This window comes from Ursus maritimus, unplaced genomic scaffold, assembly GCF_017311325.1.
Source record: "Ursus maritimus isolate PB19 unplaced genomic scaffold, ASM1731132v1 scaffold_3, whole genome shotgun sequence".
In the NCBI taxonomy this organism is placed as follows: Eukaryota; Metazoa; Chordata; class Mammalia; order Carnivora; family Ursidae; genus Ursus; species Ursus maritimus.
In genome coordinates, this window is record NW_024425563.1 from 58,654,412 (window position 1) to 58,674,906 (window position 20,495).

The following is a 20,495-nucleotide window of genomic DNA, read 5'->3' on the forward strand; positions in this document are numbered from 1 at the left end:
AACTGAGAGTTTGGGTGGCACTTGGGATTTTGACTACACCTGAGCCATAGTCATTTATACAGGAGACTTACTCTTCCTTTGGCGTTCATCTCACTGAAGCATTTTTTTAAATTCAATTTTGAATGAAAATATTTTATTTGAAAATAATTGCATCTAGCAATAAACTCTGCTCTAGCGATTAGCAAACTTTGTAGAGAAACAGATAGTAAATAATTTAGGCTTTGTGGACTATAAGGTCTCTGTTGCAAGTGCTCAATCCCTCCACGGCAGCCGGCACGAAAGCAATCACAGACACCAGGTAAAGGAAAGAGCGACGCTATGGTCCAACAAAATTTTATTTACAAAAATAGGTTGCCAGGGGTGCCTGGGTGGCTCAGTTGGTTAAGCGTCTTCCTTCGGCTCAGATCATGATCCTGGGGTCTGCGGATTGAGCCTCACATCTGGAATCCCTGCTCAGCAGGGAGCCTGCTTCTCCCTCTCCTCCCCACTCATGCTCTCTGTCACTATCTCTGTCTCTCTCTCTCAAATAAATAAATTAAATATTTAAGGAAAAAAAAATATGTTGCCAACCAGATTTGACCCAAGGGCCGTAGTTTTCTGACCCCTGATTTACTCTGTCACTAATCTGTCATATTACAAACCAAGAGTTTTAATGTATTTTTAGTCATTGAGGAGAAAGGAATGTAATACCCTTTAACTCACTTGAGACAATGTCAGCAAGATGTGTGGACTAATGAAGAGGTAGCGCAGCAGCAGTGAAGTTCATCAAGTTGATCTTTACTTTGGCTCTGTTATTAACCAGCGAAGTCATTTTGTGCTAGCGGGTCATCCTCTCTGGACACATAAAAGAGCTACGCAAGGCCATACTTTTCCTTTTCTAATACTCTTTTCAGTTGGGACGTTCCTTTTCTTCGGTGAACAAGAGAATTAATAATTCTCCAATTCCTAGTATCTGTAATCTTGGATCATTATTAGATTTTTCAAGGAAAATTCCTGAATTCATAACATCATAAAAACAGACGTACACATTTAAGTAGGAGCCTGGCTTACTATAAGAATACCTTGCCTTCTTGGTCTTGGATTGTAGTGCCCACATCCGACACATATGGTTTTTGAATGGATATGTGTTTTGATTTCTCTGTATGTGTCCTCAGAATCCTGGACTTTACACTATATGTGATTTAAACTTTGCTGTTGATCAAAATGTTTTAGGACATTTTTTTTTTTTTTTCAACTGACTCAGCAAAGTAAAAGTAGCTGTTTGGTGTGCCTCCTGATTTCTGATGGAATCTATTTCCTGATGAAATTTCTGAATATAATGGAGAGCTGAAGATGATGCATTCTTAATAGACTCGGCTATATTTGGAAAACTAATGCTTCACACTCTATTTTTTAAAATTTAATTTGGTTGAGATGTTGTTTTGCTGTTTATACATTGCTCAATCCAGAAAGGAATTATGAAGCTGGATAAATGCAACAATTCTTGAGATTCCAGATTGGGTCATTCAAGGAAAATGACTATGTGATATGATGGGCTGGTGAGTTTGCATTTGAACCCAGGAATGGCAGGGCCTGAGCCTGACTTCAGAAAATGGGGTCTGGAGATAAGCAGTTGATCGCAACTCCACTCAGAATTCTGAAATGTCTTTCTGCATTCTCTTTGTCCAGACCTGACATAGCTCATCTTTCTGTCTAAAAGAGCAGTTTCTTTCATATTGTTATTATTTTTTGGAGACCTTGAGCAGAAAAGTAAGGTAATTTAATGGTCCTTGTTATTTAATGAGTTGGAATTAATTTGTAACATTAGCTCTTAAATGTGTTATAAGCGAAGTCAGTTGAAACAGGGATGTGGCCAAGTAGGGGGGTTAGGAGCATTTTCGCTGTGACATTAGTAAAATTTCTCATTGAGGTCTTTTGAAAAAAATGATATTATTTATAATAGCCCTAATTCACTTGAACACAATGTGTGATCTTGGAGGCATTTAGGGAAAAACTAAAACTTTAGAAATCACTAGAATAATGAAGTAGGTTTCAAAAAGTTCCATAAGGCATTCTTGCCTTTGAAACCTCCTTTTGACTATAGGGTCATAAGAGGGGAGGAAGAAACTGGATCTCCTCTGTGTGAACTTGTTTACACTTAATGAAGTATTTCTCTGTTGTAATTGGTTCACAGCACCGAACTGCTTCAATTTTAAAACATAGTGTTTTATAAATATCAGGAATAAATTTCTCTGAAGAGTGATGTCTGGTAATGAAAAGTGAGAACAAAATTTTTATGAAACAAAGTATAGTAAACCTACAAACATCCTTCTCAAGTCTTTTGGATGAAACATTGAGATGTTACACAACTCAACCCAACGATGGTAATAATATTTGCTGTTTATATAACACCAGTCTTCTGAGGAGCTAAATTGACTTCACAGGTATTGTATAATGAAACTTCACACCACGGCCTGGGAGAGGAAAGTGGGTGCTTTCATTCTATTAGAGAGGAAAATAAGAAGAAATGTGAAATGTCTTATCCACATTTTCATAGTAGGCCAGGAATCGAACCTTCTGGATTTCTTCATTTCTTGTTTAAAAAAATGAATTCCTTTCTATGACAATAAATATTTATTTGCGATAGAAGTACTAATAGGAATATGGTTTACTGGCTGATAGAATATAGTAAGGACAGATTCTCCCCATCTCCCACGAAGTTTACCATCTAAATAAGACAAACAAGACAAGACATGAAAATACAGAGCGCTGGAGTATAATTTGCACTGCTGAGAAATAGTTGGCTCCTGGTTTCAATTTCTTCTCTTGAAGTCACATACATATTTCATCTTTTGCATATTTTGGCAATGTATCCGGTTAAGAGCTATAAAGCTATTTAATTTGTTTTTTGGTAAAGTATTTTATGTCTGGGTAATGGATTTGTACATCAGTTGCAGCCTGTAACATGGCTAAGTGTTCTGATTGACAGAACACCCACGTTCAGACTTGTTTATTTTTTGATAAGGAAAATGCCAGCTAACTTAGTCCATATGTGCTCTTCAACAGGATGAGGCTTATTCACATGTAATGGACACTCATTTAAAAATAAAATGACAAGGATTATGAGAACAGTAATACATATGAAAATTAGATTTTTTCCCTTTCCTCTTTTCATTTAAAAATCTTAGTTTAAGCTAACTTTATCTATCTATATCTATATCTCTATATTATACTTATCTATTTATCTGTCTGTATCTGTACATTAAATTAACAACCCCATTACTTAAACTTTTCACTCAAGATGTTTTATTCTTATTTGAAGGAATAGAAATTTTAAAATATTGACAGTTTGAAAAATACAGCAATGCCAAACAAATATCTAAAACGTTCCATTCATATGATAACCTTACTAGAAATCTTGTGATTCAAACGAACCACCGCTTGATTCAGAAATTACTATAAAACCCATTTCTTAAGTTGTGGAAGAAAACTGAAACACGAGTGTCTTCTGATGTCCTCTCCATGACACTGTCTACATGACTGCTTTTGTTAGTCATGAGCTTGTTAGTCCTTTCTCAGAAAGAAAGAAAGAAAGAAAGAAAGAAAGAAAGAAAGAAAGAAAAGAAAAACCCCGAATCTGAGCATTGTCAAGAACTGTGAAGGGTTTGAGAGTTACCCTACTTGTAAGTTAGCAAGTTAGCTTGCTAACATTTCCTGAATAGGGGCAGAGGACATGAGACACCCGGGTCAGAAACAAAGGACTTCTTTATTTACAGCAAAGCAAGCAATAGGAGCTGCATATCTGAGCCAGTTCTCCTGGTCTATAGAGTCTCACAGGGGTGGCGGAGTGGGGCCCAAGGAATCACTGTGCACAGCATCAGAGCTTGGAACCCTTGGCTTGGGGAAACTGAATCTGTTATCATGTGCAGTAAACAAACCTGCTTAACTTTTTCCTCAAAGGGAGAGATTATTTTTATTATACTGGACAGTAAGTAAACCTGCCTCTCCTCTGGAGGGAGATACATCTCCATTGTCCAAGGCTGCTTGTTTTTCAGATATCTTTGAAAAGATAGCCTGGAAGAAAGGACGGTTCTTCTGCTTACAAAATGTGCAGAAATTCAAGACACCCATGGAGAATTATCTCCCAGGAAGCGTTTTCATTAATGTTTCATATTATGATGCAAATTTGACATTTCTGGTTCTAATGTGAGAATGAGTTACTATGGATTTAATCAAGTATTTCACATTTGGTGGTTTATCTTTTGACTAGAAATAGGAAAAAGTGGTCAGGATGCATTATTATTAATGTGTTAGTATCAAGAGAAATGAAATGATCTGGACATATGTATTCTGTCCCACTAATACAGAAATTGTGTTAGTGTCCCAGCACATAGTAGGTGATCAAAAAGTTTTATTAGGTGAGGGGCGCCTAGGTGACGCAGTCGTTAAGTGTCTGCCTTTGGCTCAGGGCGTGATCCCGGCATTCTGGGATCGAGCCCCACATCAGGCTTCTCTGCTGGGAGCCTGCTTCTTCCTCTCCCACTCCCCCTGCTTGTGTTCACTCTCTCGCTGGTTGTCTCTCTCTCTGTCGAATAAATAAATAAAATCTTTAAAAAAAAAAGTTTTATTAGGTGAAAGTACTAAAAAATATGACAACTAGGCTAACATGAAAAATCATGTCCTATAATGGTTTCTATAGAATAAGTGATGTCTAAAATGAATCTTGAGTTTGATACAAGTTGGTGAATGGTGTACAGGGGCTACATGTGAATGCAGAAAATGATAGTAACAAAAGTAATGATACATAATAACTCCATGTAGTATCTTGACCTTGTTGTAAGGAATTCAGGAGACTCATGAGCTCCATATTATTTCATTTTACTTCACTCTGAACAATAGAGATGTAATTAAATACCTCTTAGAGAAGTAGCTATTATGATACTATATCGTTTTACTTAGAAAAATAAATCCTAATTATAGTTGTTATGCTAAAATGTGAATTAATTTAAACCTAAGGTTTTATTGCAACAAATAACTACAGTAATTGTTATAAGTACAGTAATACAGTTTTAATATTTTAGCACCTTTCTATGAGATTAAAACCCCTCATATTTTACAAAAGAGGAGCAACCAGTATGGTAATATAATTAGGTCCTTAAAAAAGTTTACCTTTTAAAATTTGCTAATTGTGACATACAAAAATATATTAAATTATAAGGTATAAGTAATCCCCAGCTGAAGTCTTAAAATATCACCAATAACTTACCTTTAAGTATTGTTCTTTCCCATCCCATTCTGTCCCATCCCTCTGCCTCCTCTAAAACCCCACCATCATGAAATTTGCACGTTCCTACTACTAAACAAGGGTTAACATTCTTTCCAAGCTTTTATTTGTCAGGCTCTTCCACTGAAGAGTGTTTTCTCTTTCTTTATTCATTTATTTCTTTCTGGAATTGTGCTAAGGATAAAATATTCAAAGGCGAGGCAGACATGTCCTCGATCTTAGGGAGTGCTCAGTTTGGCAGGTCATTATGATGGTTTGGGACATGCTGTTGGACTGTTGACATTAGACAAGAATGTGTGCGTTGCTATAGTATCCGAGATTTGTTAGCAGGATCTCATTCCACTAGAGCACATGTGTTTTTCTAGACTCTTTGGCGATCTTGGAGAAAGTCAGGGATGAAATAACAGATTGTCTTCAAATGCCTCAGTCCAGCTCTGAGTTTTATTGGCACTTGCATATTCCACTGTTTATTTCATTAAGTGAAATCTGTTTCTCTTACGTCCTGCGCAGAACGTGAAGGATGATGGACAGCATGTGTGGCGACTCAAGCACTTTAACAAACCTGCCTACTGCAATCTTTGCCTGAACATGCTGATCGGTGTGGGGAAGCAGGGCCTCTGCTGTTCCTGTGAGTCCTATATGTCATCACCTCCAGTGAGGAAACGTTGATTTCATGGAACAATCCTATTTGTAGATGGAGACCTAAGAAATCATTCTGACCCTTCCTGTACCTAGGATTTATGTTTCCCGGCAGTATGTTCCTAAACGTTTAGGTCACTCTAGCTTTAACTTTCTTCAGTTTTAGGAAACTCTCCCCTTGGAAAAGAGCTAAGGACATATTCCAATTCATCAGCCATTTTCTTTCCATTGTAGTTTGACTTATGTATGGTTCCCATTTTTCCTGGGATAATTATGAAAATACCCACCAGTTTCTCACATTTGTGTCTTACTCATATTTGTCCTTTAATTTTCAAGTTAGCCACTTTATTCACATTGTCTTCCTATAATGAGCCAATTCTTTCAGGCCTTTTAAGAAACAATTGAATTAATTGATTATTAATTTGCATTAAAATTAAGAATACAAACCAGTCTTACACCTCAGGCACATGATTTTTAATGCTTTCATGAGGAAAACCTTCCTAAATGGTTAATGGATATTGGAACCCAAAGTATTGCCTTCTCATGAGTTGTGGCCATTATTTCCACTTCAGTACACTTATCTTTGCACTTTTCATTGTATTCTGTTGAGTGAGTACTGCCCACTAGAATTTTCTGGTGGGATATGTAACAATTAATTTATAAAAGTCACCTTAAAATTTTTAAATAAACAATATTTATGCCCGATAATTGTTACATTCTCTGATGCCCCTGTTAAAACAGGGGATATTGTGTCCTCCTCAGTGAAGTATGACATTCTCTTCGTCCAGCAATTTGTCCATCCATTTCCTTTTCTGCTATGTATGGAGTTACTGAAACTGTCAAGCTCATTAAACACAGCCCATTTTTGTGCATTTATGTTAAATCTAATTTCTTAACTTGGAGTCCATAAAGTATATGGTTTTCTGATATTATTTTTAGGTAACAGCTTCTTTGGTAATATATCTGAGAATTGACTTCCTCTCAGATGTATTCTTTGACATTAAAAACCATGTTTTAATGATATTAATTACCCACATTTAAGTGATATTAATAAAGTTATATGAAATTACAATATGTCACTTCAGAGGGCAGTTTCTGGTGGCCATATTTGAAAGGCTGGTTATGCTAGAACATTCTTTATGTACAAAGGAAGTGAATTGTTTTTAAAGTTTTGTTATTTTTAAGGTAAAGGATTTTTCACGGTAGATTCTACTGATGGGATCATGTGAAACAAAATGATAACTCAAATAATGTGAGTGATGTCATATAGAGTGAGAATTTTGTTCACTAATCATAACTGGTCAGCGTGGCAACTGCAATCTTCAATATTATCACCAATGTGGAAAAGAAGAAAAAGTCTGGCTTCTTTCTCAGTGTCACCAAAGGAAATAAAAAATGTGGATATTTTGGAACAGTTTTACTATATGAATATTATTGGATTTAGTATTTTTCATTCTAATTCTATGTAGTGGTTTGTTTTTGTTTTATTGAGAGGGATACATGGTCATTTTTTTTCTTTAGTTTTTGTTCTGTATATTTATACGTTTTTTAGAAAAGGGTGTTCTTTTTGGACAAACAGTACCATGATGGCAAATGAGGGATAAACTTATACTGAAGGCCTGGCATGTATGATGAAATCTACTCTCTGGAAATGGACTAATCAGCCATTTAAGGTTTAGATAAATCAATAGAGAAAATAGCATAAACTCGTGGGCTTTTATTTCCATGCCCTCCAGCTGCTCTCATGCCTATACTTTGTAAAATATAGATCTCTTCCTTCTAGCAAATGACACCAAGCCATTTGGCAGTCATCAATTTGTCTTTAATATTTCTGTCATCTGGGAATTATTGTGAAAAATTTGAGTGAGGCCTGATTTAATTAAGCATTTCCTGCTATGCCATGATAGAGGAGTCTTGGTTTTTCACATGCATAATATTTCCTGTACTAATTGGCCTTTTGTGTTCCATGGTAAAAACAGTCAACTTAAGACTTTTTCTTGATGTAGCTGATTGGATTGATTAGGGAGCAGTGGATATGAAATGAGGTTCTGTTAATGTCATTCTTTCCCTGTAAAATTGCAATCAGGACCAGGATTAGCTCTGAATGTGTGTACATGTTTCTTTTCAGTTTGCAAGTACACAGTCCATGAGCGCTGTGTGGCTCGAGCGCCTCCTTCTTGCATCAAGACTTACGTGAAGTCCAAGAAGAACACTGATGTGAGTGTGCGGCTCTGCTTACTTTCTCAGGGTGACGTTTGTGGATGCCTCTTCTTATCACAATGCTCTTGTTCTATTCTAGGTCATGCATCATTACTGGGTTGAAGGTAACTGCCCAACCAAGTGTGATAAGTGCCACAAAACGGTTAAATGTTACCAGGGTCTGACAGGACTGCATTGTGTTTGGTGTCAGATCACAGTGAGTAACATCGGAAAACAAATCTCTCGAGTTCACTCACAATGGAGACTGTGTATCCCATATGCTCCAAGAGTTTTATCCTGCATGATCATCCTGAATTTTAGACTAAGTCCGCGTTAAGCCATGTATCTCCCAAAGGGAGAAGGGTCAAAGTCAGACTTGTCCTCGTAGAATCTAGAATTTTAGTTCTAGTGACAACCTTAGAGATTATACCATTACGTAGATTCCACCTACGTTCCACAGAACTCTAGGAGGTACCAGGAAGGTGATGAGAAGGCATGGCTAGGGGTGGGCGGTGCGTGCAGGACACAGTCTGAGGAGAATTCAGCTCCCCATCCATCCCCAATGCTATTTTGGAAGAAATTTCTATTTCGCATGTTGTGAATTTATTTTAATTACAGAATCTATGGGCTTACAAAGGGTAGACAGATGAATAATGTGATCCAAAGAGTTACTTATATAGTGAAGACACTAAGACCAAGAAAAACATAGCAAATTGACCACATGGGTAGGTAGCCATGCGAGTGGGTCCATATTTTAGTTCTTGATCCTTATGAGAACTTACTTTGCCCTTCCTCACATGTGGTTGCCTTGCTCCTTCACTTATATCATAATTTGAGGTACAAGATTTTACATATGGTATTTACATATAGTATTTATAGATGTAAACTCTAGTCATTATAATGAGATTGACAATTGAGGAAAAAGAGGTAAATTAGTCTTTTTCTTGGAATTTTTAAGACTGCCTGGTTTGCGTAATTATTAATGCCTGGTTCAAATAACTTCTGGAATAAATGTAGTTTTTAGATGTTAATGCTAGTGTTTTGTGCTTAATTTCTGAAAATTAATTAGAATGCCATTTTTATAATATAGTACAAAAATATTTAGGGGATTGTTTCCCCTCCCACACATGCACACACGTTAATTTTGTTTTGTTTTTCCAGCTAGTGTATGAGCCCTCTTGTTATAGGAGAAATTGTTCTTGCTTTTGTGGGATTAAAACTGTAGGGAGCTGTGTTTCAGTTAAGTAAATTTTTCTGTAGTGCCCCTCAACCCCAGACCCCACACACCATTTATAATTTTTCTTAAACACACATATGCATACACACGATAATGAGAGAAACAAACTCTGACTTGCATTTCAAAAATACGATTGCATACTTTTTTTAAAAGAACACATTTTCTTCAATCATTTTCAGCTATTACTCAGTTAAAGTACATTTACATTTGAAATTTCCTCCATTATGAAAGAGTTTTATTTTTTTGAAGTGTTTGGTTATTATAATAAAATATCTAACAATGATTTAAATTACACATATGGATTACTTAAACATGTTGAGTCCTCAGTTTTAAGAAGACCACAACTATTTAATTTTTTAGAAAATTTGTGCACATTATATAATATTAGTTTTGTTTTGTTTTGTTTTTTGCTGAGTATCTATAAAAATATGTAGTTTTGGTTTCGATCTTGTAGAAGACTATTTCCCTTATTTTCCCCATATAGTTCATCTTTCATTAGTTCTGTCTCTACTTTAACATAAGCTGAATTTGAAGAATATCGAAATTCATTTCTCCTTTGTATTTCAAGTTATTTTCCCATTCTTTGTAAATTTAAAATGTAATGTCTAAGGTTTATTATTTTTCTTTTTTTTATTTCTTAAAAAATTACTGTTTTTAATGTGTACTCATTTGAATACTCTAAAAATTTGCATTGCTACCCCTCCTAATACAAAGGCTTGTGAGCTTCTAGAATTTTCTTTGACTGATCTCTTCCTTTCCTTTTTTAATCTCCTTTCCATTCTATGGAAATGACTCTCCTTGAAGTTACCATTGCTAGTAGTCTATTATTGATATTCAAGGAATCTTGAAATTCTTTTCTTGTTTTATATTCCATTTTGTTTTCCTAGTTTTCTTTCTTACCTTTTAATGTTCCTCTTATCTGTGATTCCATAAATCTACATCGCTACCTCGACCACTTACCAGTCGTACATTTATATTTAATCTTAATCTTGGTCCCAGCCTTGTAAGAAATTGGGCCTTCCTGGGGCACCTGGGTGGCTCAGTCAGTTAAGCATCCAACTCTTGGTTTTGGCTCAGGTCATGATATCAGCGTCATGGGATCAAACCCCGCTTTGGGCTCCTCACTCAGTATGAACTCTGCTTGTCCCTCTCCTTCTGCTTCTCCCCCCCACACTGTCTCTCAAATAAATAAATAAAATCTTAAAAAAAAAAAAAAAAGAAATTGGGCCTCCCTTTTGTAGGAAAGAAGGTATTGCCTCTGAGTAAACTATATTTTTAAAAATCTCAGGATTTCATGCCCAAATCAATTCAGACAACATGCCCCTAACACCTTATTCTTAAGTAAAGATCAATGGGTAAATGAAGATGATTCTATTTGTCAGTATAACAGAGCACAATATAAACCATAAATGTCTTTAAATCCTTTGGTTCTGCTTAGGAAATAAGGGAGCACTGAGGGGTCAGAGTAAAAAAAAAAAAAAAAAAAAAAAAAAAAAGAAAGAAAGAAAAAAAGAAAAAAAAATGGCTGCTGACTTACTAAGGTCTGCAAAGTTCAGAGCCTTCTGGTGAGCCTCACCCTTATTTTTTGCAAACCATGATCTCTAGAGGTCCTATGGGTATTTGGTTCATGAAACAAGACAAGCATAATTTTTTTTTAAAAGTTCTCATATATCCGGAAGAACGTGTAGCCCTCTCGAAAGTAAGTTCATTCTCTATGCCCTTTTGGATTTTTAACTGTAAGCAATTTTAAGGACACATTTATTAATTTAATGATTTCATACTAGGTTAAACAAAATATATTTACCTCAGAATATTTATATAATTAGTATAATCTATACTTTCTTGAACCATTACATGAAGATTTTAGTATAAAGTTGATCTGTTCTCAACCCCAGTGTTTTCCTACTATTATTGATTGCCTTTAAACAGAATGAATCTACTTTCTTATGTCCTCATGCTTCCCAGAAAGTGCTATTAATATAGCAGATATCTAGCAGAAGTTGTGAAAGTGATGGGCTCTGGCACCAGCAATGCTAAGCTTAGGAAGACCTATCTGAATGGAGTCTGTAGGAAATAGATTGCAAAGAGAAACAAAGAGAGTGAAACTTGGCTTCCTTTCATAAGTTTCTCTAAGGCTGTTGCTTTCTTTTATGTATTATTTTTGAAAATGGGTTGAGTCTTATAAGTCAGGCTGACCAGATTCTTAACATGTTCCCTGTCCAACAATTAAGATAGTACTTGTGTAATCTTGGACCAAGTATATAGGAAGTTTTGGGCAGTTTCCTAATTTGTAAAATGGAGTTAACAATACCTATCTTACAGGATTGTTATAAGAAACAAATGAGTGGAAAAAAAAAAAAAAAACCTCTGTAGGTGTGTTTAGGGCAAGACCTCACACATAATAAGTGCTCAGTAATTGACAATTATTATCATAGTAAAAACTGGGTAAAATATCATAGGGACACAAAATCCAACCCCTGACTCACAGAGGGCACTCCATGAATATTACTCATGCCCTTTTTTTTTTCACCTCTGGAAGGATCTAGTTGCCCAGTCTAAGTCAGAATAGAATAGCATCTGCATATTCTAAAATCATCCAGAACCATGTGGTCCTGAATCTCACTAAATCCTAGACTAAGCTGATTTATTTATATTCACAAAAAGCAAGTATTCCAGCTCTCTCTTTTCTATCAGACATGGTATCATCATGCTTGCAGTCATTGGAAATAAAGTTAGAAGTCAATTTCTTTTATTCTTGTCTTTCACCTTTCTCTCATATATTCAACCTATCACTGAGGCTTGACATTTTCTCCTTAAAATATCTCTCTCGGATTTGAGTTTCTGTAGCCATCATTCACAGCCCAAGTGCAAACTCTTAGCACCTCTTAACTAGATTAGAGTCAGAATCTCTTGGCTTATCTCCCTAACAGAAGGTACTTTTCCTATAATGCAGGCTGCAAACCACCTCCAGAATCATCTTCTGAAAATACTAGTTTGTTATCATATGCCACCTTCAGCACCCTATAATAGTTCTGTGATAATAAATGCAGCCCTCACTTCCTCCTACCCGACCTGGTTTTCAGTTCCTCAAATATCAGACCCAAACCTAAGCACATGACGTATATGTTATTCCTTTCTACACACAGCCCCTGCTGTGGTGGGGAGAGCTGTTGGCAGTCCCTTGGGAAGGCCATGCTTCCCCCTTATCTGTTATTTTGCTGACCCTATTCCCTTGAGTATACCCACCTTCAATTCTAACTATACTGGAAAAACCAAATTAAGTTCAGTATCTGCCTTGAAATTTTCCTTGACACTAACATTTCTCTTTTTGAATGCTTTCTATACTTTTATTCCATACCAAAAGGAAAGACTAAATGCTCTCCAGAGGTTTCATGTCTGCATTAAGGTTGTGCATACTTTTAGATTACAGTGTGATCGAGCTCCTGGTCAAAAATATACATTTTTTCCTAATCACCTAAAATGCTTGACAGAGTATGGAGCTTAGGGGAGGTCACTTTAATGACTGATATACTAGTCTTCTTAATGTTAAATATTGAATTTTAAATGCACATCTTAAATTCTGTTTTTTAAAAGATCATCCTGTAATATCTAAATCTGCATCAGGTATACAAGTAGGTTTAGACAAATATTAAAGATAAGAACTCATTTTATCACCCCCTTTTTAGTCAGCACTTGTGGCTTCTTGAAATTATACTAATTTGCCATCTTGTAGATATAAATAAAGCTCAGCTCTCAGGAAACTGAGTTTTATCTCCTGTTGCAAATCTAACCACTTAAAAAAAAAACAAAAACAGGAAACTCTTAAGAAAAAAATAAAAACAGAAAACTTCCGTGAACTATCTTCTAACATTTATGCAACCAGTTTTCTTGTGTTTTATAATTCAGTCAGCCAGGCTAAACATCTTCATTGGCTCTCTCTTCCCTCTCTTGCTTTCATTCTCTGATCCTAAGATCCCACTGTGAATATGAGTTCATTTCTGCTGAGAGTGTATTTCCTGGACATTCTATTTAAAACAAGTTGTAGTTTGCTCCTGGTTGTAATGAAATGTCCCTGGTGAGGTAGGACTCAGCAGGATAGGAGGGTGATACATTTCATTTGAACTTGACAAAAGAAAGCCTACTATGTCTATGAATTATTTACTTTTGCTATCATGTAGGGCTACCCCTTTATTAAAATATTAGGCTATGAGTAGTAGTGTTAAAAGGTTTCCAGTGCCTTCCCAATAGGAAGATTTATGTTTTAGCAAATGTCTGCATTAAAGCAGCACCCTGAATTTGCAAAATGTTAGAAACAAAAGAATGTATAAACCAGCAAGATTCCTTTAAATCAGGTCACTTAGTTTTTCTTTGCAAGAATGACTTCTGTGTCTTCTTTTCCAACAAATACATATGAAAATTTGTTTTCTATTTTTCACTCCTTTGACTTGTTAGATTCCAGTGCTTTCTTCTCAATGTAGTACCCCGACTCTTTTCACAACTCCACCCTGTAAATACACACACATGCGCACAGTTACACACACATGCACATCCTCTCACATGTTTTCTTTTTCTTCCTAACTTGAGACAGCTTTACCCAATAAACATAGATCTGGCTATAAATTAGGTGCCATTGGAAATTATCATAAACTCTGAAATTATTTCCAAGTGTTTAATTCACTTCCAGGAAAAGCTGGTTCATATTTTATGAATTTCCTATATATAGGGCTGATTCCCTTAATACAAAAGGGAATTTCTGTTCATATAATAAAATGACCTAAGAATTTCTATGCCCTACTCTTAATGCAAAGACACCCATGAACGAAAATAAGAACACTTAAAAGAAGATAATAATTTCTTATCTCTGGGGCTCCATTGGCCATTTATTGAAGAAGCAGGATTCATCAATGCTCTAGTTTATTTCTATTCTTCATGAGGATTTTTGTATTTACACTTTTGCTGATTTGGGATCTGGGTTATCTTTAAGACAGTTTTCAGACTTCAGCATCTTATCGACACTGAAAAGTCCTCAGCTGTGTCTTTTTCTTATATGCTTGTCTGTAAAATGTCATGGTGACAAGTTTAAGCAAATTGTTTTTATTGCTGATTATGTTCACTTTTTTTCTTTTTAAAATTGTATTGAAAAATAGCATACATGCAGAAGAGTATAAATATCCTAAGGGTGGAACTGAATGAATTTTGCATAAATGAACAACTCATATAATAAGAATCTGATCAAGAAATAAAACATTACCAGTAACCTAAGATTTTGTGTGGGGGGAGGAAAGAAACTTAAATTCTATCATATGGCTTGTATTTTTTGATATTTGCCATTTTTAATAGACTTTTTATTTTTAGAGCAGTTGAGGGTTCACAGCAAAAAAATGATCCTAACTTTAAAAAAATATTTATTTATTTATTTATTTATTTATTTATTTATTTATTTGAGAGAGTGGGAGAGAGAGTGCTTGAGTTGGGGAGGAGTGGAGGGGGAGGGAGAAGCAGGCTCTGAGCAGGGAGCATGAAGCAGGCTCCAAGCAAGGGGTGGGGCTCCAAGCGGGGCTCTGCTCCATCCCATGACCCTGAGATTATGACCTGAGCAAAAACCAAAAATGGGTGCCTCAACTGACTGAACCACCTAGGCTCCCCCAATGATGTTCATTGTTAATCTTGATAAATAGTACTGGGAACATTTTTTATAAGCTACTTTTTTTGGGTTTCACTTTTTGCACTTTGTCTTCAAGTGTGTCTCTGAGCAATATGGTGACTAAACCAGACCTGCTATACAAATTTGTCTTCTAGCTTTTAAAATGATGAGAGTGACCAGCAGTTCCAATATGGTGTCCTCCATTTTGACACTTTGGGCTTCATACAATGTCATGGTGTTGATGGCTCCCCAAATATATTTAGCAGCTGTCCAATTCCAGTCTTAAAAAAAAAAAGAAAATGTAAGGTATCACTGCACATTATTAGTTAATATAGACTTTTGGGGAGGAGATTTTTCTTGCACCGTGTGTCCCTGTTTTACTGATGATCATATGGCTACCAACTTTCTTCTAGACTCTGCCTCACAGCCACCTGGACAAAGGTCAGGGATATAGGCCACCAAGACAGGCCAACTAAAAAGGCCCTTGCTGGTTTTATTTGGTGCTTATGCTCTGAAATCCCCAAACCCAAATATGAAGAGTTACCCTCCAAATACATACACTGTTGAGCTCATCAAATGTGATTCTATTGGAGTCATTAGTTCTTTCTTTTTGGCTGGAAAACAGGTCTTAAAAAAAGAAAAAAGAAAAAAAAGCTGTCATTAAGTTCATTTTATGTTTGCCATCTCTTTTTACATCTGGTAATCCTTAAATAACTACACAGAAATGGTAGTTATGCTTTACCATATCAGTTGCAAATTGTTGGAAACATATGGAATGGAGGCGTGGGGGAGGCTGAGGCCCTCCAATGGCATATCTGTGGTCACTGCGGGCACTCAGAGGGCCCTGCCCCTCTGTCCTTCAAAGTCACATGTGAGGCTTTACAAACTTCAGTCAAGAGGAAAAAATTCAGGACTTTCTCATTCCTTAACACGCAAGGATTTTTATTGTAGATCTCGCTTCTACAAATTAGAGGCTTCTTGGAATCTGCATTCTCAGTTTTAAAGAGGTCGTGAAGGATCAAAAAACAAAAGCCTTTTTGCTGTGACACCCTGGTACAGAAGAGCCTTAAACTCATGGTTTGTCTTTGGCTTTGGTTCATTTTTCATAGTGATTGATATGTAAGTTTCCTAGGACTGCCATAACAAAATGCCACAAAATGAGTAGCTTCAAACAACAGAGGTTTATTCTCTTTTAGTTCTGGAGGCCAGAAATTTGAAATCAAGATGTCAGCAGGGTCATAGTTCATCTAAGTCCTTGCATTCTTCCTAGGCTCTGCTGGTTGCTCGCCATCCTTGCTGTTCCTTGGCTTGCGGTTGCATCTCCAAATCTCTGCCTCTGTTGCCATGTGGCCTCTTCCCTCCATCTCTGTCCCTCTAGGTCCAGATTTTTCTCTTCTTATGAGAACACCAGTCATTGGATCAGGGCTCCTCTTCATCCAGTAAAACTTCATCTGCACCTGAATGTATCTACAGAGATCTTATTTCCAAATAACTTCACATTCACAGATACCAAGAGTGAGGACTTCAGCATACCTTTTGAGGAATCCATTGTCCATTATGTCCAAATCCCAAATTCCAGAGCCATGATTTATTCTAAAGAAATTGATTAAGTCCAATAATAATATATTTCACCACCAAATTTTCATTTGCCAAATGAGACATCCATTTATTTAGTTCTTTTGTACATGCGGCTTGAACGTCTTTAACACCTCTTGCCTCTTGACATAGATCAGCAGTGCTTGGTAAGAAGATTAAACCACTGGTTTAGAAGGAGTTTACATGTCACTGAGAAGCAGCTGCTAACTATGGGTGAATATGGAGAGGTTCTTTCATTTCATGTAATGTGGCCTTATGTGCAGCAATCATTGCCCAAGTAGCCTTAACTCAGGGCAAGGGGTTAGTTTGACAGATGTTTTAGATTGAAGGACAACAGAAATACCCCTTCAGTGGAGTTCTGTCACCAACAGTAAATCAACACTGTTTAAGGGTTTATGTTTGATTGCTAATTAACTGCTTACTAAGGTAAGCTTGTTTTGAAAATTAATGTAGCCATGACTTAAGTGGAGTGACTTTGGTTCAAAACTGAAAAATGATGCAGCTCCTTTTTTTGTTTTGAACAAAACGTGTACTTTATTAACATGCATAATTGTTCTAAAGTAGTAACATTTCATATTAAATTTTATATTTTAATAATTTGAAATTAAATTAATATGGAGTGAGAGAGTGAGAAATCCCTAGATGCCTTTAGCAAATTTGTATGATTCCAATAATAACTACCACCTCAATTTTAAAAATCACTATTTAATGCACAATGTTATAACACTTTAATTTAAACCTGTGACCAAGATGAATAAAAATGCCAGTTTAGGTTCATACATGTTGAAAAGTAAATAACACATTATGTGATTATATGCTAACTTAATGTAGGGCTGATAAATACAATATAAAGATAAATTTTTATAATCATAATCATCTTCTTATATTTATATCCTGCTCCTACTGAGATGAATCTCTGGTTACATTTACATATTGAATTACAAAGTTAAAACTAATGATGGGATCAATTATGCCCCATACTGAGCTGTGCACTTTGGAATGACTTTGAGAAAACAGGAGGGTCAAAAAAAAAAAAAAAAAAGCATCCACAGCGCACAGTGGTTTCAAGATTATGCTAACAGATAAGCAAAGGAAGAGACAATAATTTGTGTTTGTCAAAAAAATCAGGCTTTTATTGATGTGAAACCTAAAGTACATTTTGAATATAAACATTTCTCAGAATTCGAAAATATATAGGTTGGGTCACAGAGGTTGCTGAACAGTGGATTTAAGGTAGATATATAAGGGCAAATGTAACATCGTTCCCTTTATGATCCTCTTAATTGTTCTTGGCATTCTTTTGATGTATTTTTAATGCATTTGCTGTGTCTCGGTTGAAATATCTGCTCCATATTTGCTGTTGTCATGCCAAATGATAGTGTCTTCTTTCTCCTTCCTAGCTACATAATAAATGTGCTTCTCATCTCAAACCTGAATGTGACTGCGGACCTTTGAAGGACCATATTTTACCACCCACAACAATCTGTCCAGTAGTACTGGTGAGTTCTTCCTTCTCATCATTCTGCTCTAACTTGGGGTTTCTATGACAAACTGGTACACTATACCACTAAATGTTTCCCAGGCTGATTTTCCATTGATCAAGGCAGTGCTCTAGAGATCTAAAATACCTCATTACTGCCAAGTAGACACCTTTGGCCACTGTATTTCCTTTTTTCTTCATGGCACAATAAACGTTTTAGTAAGGTGTGCTCTAACTGAAGCTGACTCAGGCTTTACCACTTAGTCATGCTATACTTACCAGAAATTGTAGAGGCAGAACACTTCTACATTTTACATGTTTTATAGATCTAACTTCCCAGAATAATGAAGTTATTCTTAGGGGCAATTTTGCTGGGGATGCACATTATATATCTGCAATGTTGAGGTCTCCTATCTAGGTCAGAGGCTACCTAGAATGAGGGCACATGTGCTGAAGAAAGTTATGCACTGCCATTAGGTGTGTTTTATTTTTTATTAGTGAACAATAAATTTAACTACCTGCAAAATACTTAAATAAATATGTAATTGGGAAATGCATAACTGAGGTAACCCAGAGAAGAGCAAACCTTCATAGAAAGAGAAGTAGATATTCAAAGGTAATATTCATATTACATTTTGAAATCCAAACTGTTTCTAAAGTGAAACACTTATTTTACAAAACAAACTATTTTATATCCATAATGCAGTTTGCATTTTAAAAACGACATGGAAATTAAGTGGCTGGAACTTTAGCTTGATATAATAAAAATACAACAACTAAGAAATGTTAGACAAATACTTTTCTAAAGGTCAACCTAGAAATTAATCAAATTACTCAATTTGCACCCACTTATGATTCATTTTGTAATTATCTGTAAAATACTGGTTGTATTTTAAATGTCTTTATTTAAAAATTATTTAAAACTCTTCATTTTCTCAAACTACAAATATAGAGCAAAAGAAAATACCTCCACATTGCTGAGGACAGCATTAACTACTTCTAAGTCTCCTTTCTTCATGTGAGATTCATTAGACATCCTGTAGTAAATAAGATTAATTAAAAATAATGAATGCCATAAAAATACTTCACATTTTAGATGAATTTGGGTGTTATTTTATTCTTTCATCATATTGTCTTAAAGAGAATGGACTTGTACAGTTTTTAAATATTAAATTATTTTTTTAAATTATAGTAATTTTACTAGTTTTGATGCAACCTTGATCTCAGATTTTAACCTAGAAAGAACTTCATCATGTCATCCTACCATGTAGCTGCCTATGTAAAACCCTACTCAGTCCATTGAGCGAGGGGACTACTCCCTTGGTCCACTTCTGTCAACCTCTGGTCACATAAAGTCAAGCATGAGGCGCATTCTTTTTATTACTCTAGCTTTTCTTTCTTTGAGAGAATCGAGGGTAAAGAACATGTGTTACATGAATATTCTTGTCTTCTATAATCTTACAAAACCTTCTCATTGGTTTGTTTTGGTTTTTTTTAGATACTCTTGATTCTGAAGATTTATTTTCAATTATTAAATCTTCCTACAGTTTTAATCATGATTTGCGTCTCAACATTTGCTCTTTTCTCATTTCCTTGGTACTACCTACTCTATAATATCTGGCACTGTTGACCACTTCATCCTTCATGAATGCCTACCTTTCACTGACTGCCATTATACCACACTCTCCTGGGCTTGCTTCTATTTCTCTGGATACTTCCTTTTTATCTTTCCTGGCTTTCATGACTTCATCCTGCTCCATGCTGGTGCATCCCTTTGCTCAACCCTCATGTGTCACAGCTTTTCACTCTTAACATTCTTCCCAGTGGGATCTTGTTTATTTAGTTGACTTCATTATCATGTTAATTTATATTCAGTTCATCCTCCATCCATAGGTTTGCATCTCAAACCTATAAAGCTGCAACTTGAAGGTCCCGTGCTGTCTTACATGCCCAATGTATCATCATTATTGAATGTACTAATGGTAACTCATATAGAGAGCACAAATACCATACCAACTACTATGCTAAACACATTCATTCATTAATTCAGCAAATACTTATGGAGTGTCTAGTTGATGCCAAATAATATTATAGATAGGGGTAATATGGTAAAAGCTAAATTAAATCTTTGCTTTTGTGGAGTTTTCATTCCAGCAATAAACAATTAAATAAGAAAATTGTTTTGTACTTGGTTGTACTTTAAATATAAAGGAAGTACATTGAAGCAGGAAAAGAAGAGAAGAAATGTGGGGCTGTAGTTATGAAAGGCATAGTCAAGAAAGAGTTCACTAAGGGGATAGTTAAATGAAGAGTTGAGGAATGTGAGGGAGTCACCCACATGACTATCTGGGGATAGAACTTTACAGAGAAGTTACCAAGGATGGACAAGTAAAGACTCAGAGGCAGGAGAAAATTGTCAGATCTGAAAGGCATCAAG

General features: G+C 35.7%; 1 protein-coding gene across 7 annotated transcripts in view; it reads left to right on the forward strand.

The window, feature by feature from the left end:
• DGKB (diacylglycerol kinase beta) overlaps window positions 1-20,495 on the forward strand; it is a 604,621-nt gene that overhangs the window by 134,736 nt on the left and 449,390 nt on the right. For all 7 annotated transcript variants that reach the window (XM_040644224.1, XM_040644226.1, XM_040644228.1 and 4 more), the window contains 4 exons: window positions 5,774-5,891; window positions 8,031-8,119; window positions 8,202-8,318; window positions 17,979-18,077. In XM_040644224.1, the coding sequence (XP_040500158.1) occupies window positions 5,774-5,891; window positions 8,031-8,119; window positions 8,202-8,318; window positions 17,979-18,077 (423 nt within the window). The remainder of the gene's footprint in view (window positions 1-5,773; window positions 5,892-8,030; window positions 8,120-8,201; window positions 8,319-17,978; window positions 18,078-20,495) is intronic.